Here is a 1,725-nt window from a genome sequence, read left to right as displayed (position 1 = left end):
TATATATGTGTGTGTGTGTATAAGTATAATTATTAAGATACAAGTTTATTAAAAAAGAAAAAAGAAATAAAATTTTTTATTAGAAAATAAAATATATGATTAAAAAAAAATATATATTATAATAGTATATGAATTATATATTCATTCACTGATTAAACATCAGTTGAACATGTATTTTCTTAATGATGAAATAATACTTCTAGATGAAAAATTTATAGATATAGATTTGTGTTAGTAGATCATTCAGTTTCGTTATTCGTTTTGTTTATTAATTTCATTTTTAAACGGCCATTGGCATAGAGATTTTTGCATGTGGGTCATATCCAATCAATTCAAAATCATTTGCTGTAAAATCGTTTATATCTTCAACGTTTCTAATGATTTTTAAATATGGAAATGGTTTTGGTATACGTTTGATTTGTTCCTCAAGTGCGGATATATGATTAAGGTATACATGACAATCGCCCATTGTATGTATAAATTCACCTGGCTAAAAAAAAAAAAAAATACAATTTTCTTAAAAATTTAAAAAAAAAGTTAAAAATTTTGTAATTTTTTCTTATAAATTTACCTTTAAGTTTGTAATATGTGCCAGTATATAAATTAACAAAGAATAAGATGCAATATTAAATGGTACACCAAGACCCATATCCGCACTTCTTTGATAAAGTTGGCATGATAATTCTTCATTGCTTACATAAAATTGAACAAAACAATGACAAGGAGGTAAAGCCATTTTTGGAATATCGATTGGATTCCATGCTGTCATTATAATTCTTCTATCATTGGGAGAATATCGTATCTTATCTATAACTTCTTTTAATTGATCAATACCTGTATAAATAAATCTTTCAATGTATTTGTAGATAATTAAATTTATATAATTAAATTTAGGAATATTAGATTATTATTTTACCTTCTCCATTATAATCTTTGTACATATCTTTATATGTTGCACCAAAATGTCTCCATTGAAATCCATAAATAGGACCTAAATCTCCTTCTTCCCTATCTGTAAAACCACAAGAATCTAAGAACTCACGTGAACTATTTGCATCCCAAATATGAACATCTTTTTCGCTTAGTTTCTTTGCATTTGTGGATCCTTTAATAAACCATAACAATTCCTCCACTACACCTTTCCAAAATACGCGTTTTGTAGTTAATAATGGAAATATATCTATAATAATTATATTAATATTTTATTGTTTAATTTAATTTCTAGATATTTATTTTGTGAAAAATTTAAAAAAATTAAAAGAAAAAATATATAAAAATTATAAAATATAAAAGAAAATATATGAAAAAAATTATGTATGCTATAAATTTTTAAATGATTTAATTTTCTTACTATTTCGTAAATTAAATCTCATCTGAGTTCCGAAAATGGATAACGTTCCCACACCAGTACGATCATCTTTTCTTATTCCGTCTTTAATGATTTTTTCGATCAAATTTAAATATTGATATTCTTCATGTTTTTTTTCATTTTGAAAGCATTCTTGTGTTGTAATTATTTCATTTTCATTCATGTTTCAAAAAAATATTAAAATATAAATACAATGTTACTAGAATGAAAAAGTTAATGAACTACAATTATTATAGAATGGAATTAGACTACGTAATTTATAGTTTATAGTATTAAATTATAAATTAAACTTAAATTAAACAAATTCAAAAACTATTAAAGAATATTATATATTATAATTAAATATTTAATTAAAA

The 1,725-nt window shown here is 22.6% G+C and overlaps 1 protein-coding gene across 1 annotated transcript; it reads right to left on the bottom strand.

Moving 5' to 3' along the window:
• Positions 1-51: 51 nt before the first annotated feature.
• LOC102672516 (thymidylate synthase) lies at positions 52-1,614 on the bottom strand. The gene is made up of 4 exons (XM_006607348.1): positions 1,352-1,614; positions 917-1,180; positions 572-834; positions 52-490 (listed from the first exon to the last, which is right to left on the bottom strand). The coding sequence occupies exons 1-4, from the start codon at positions 1,530-1,532 to the stop codon at positions 281-283; spliced, it is 918 nt and encodes a 305-aa protein (XP_006607411.1). The 5' UTR covers positions 1,533-1,614; the 3' UTR covers positions 52-280.
• Positions 1,615-1,725: the final 111 nt, after the last annotated feature.

This window comes from Apis dorsata, unplaced genomic scaffold (assembly GCF_000469605.1).
Source record: "Apis dorsata unplaced genomic scaffold, Apis dorsata 1.3 scaffold_4, whole genome shotgun sequence".
NCBI classification, from domain to species: Eukaryota; Metazoa; Arthropoda; class Insecta; order Hymenoptera; family Apidae; genus Apis; species Apis dorsata.
Note: the sequence above shows the minus strand (reverse complement) of the source record. Positions and strands in the feature narration are given on the sequence as shown.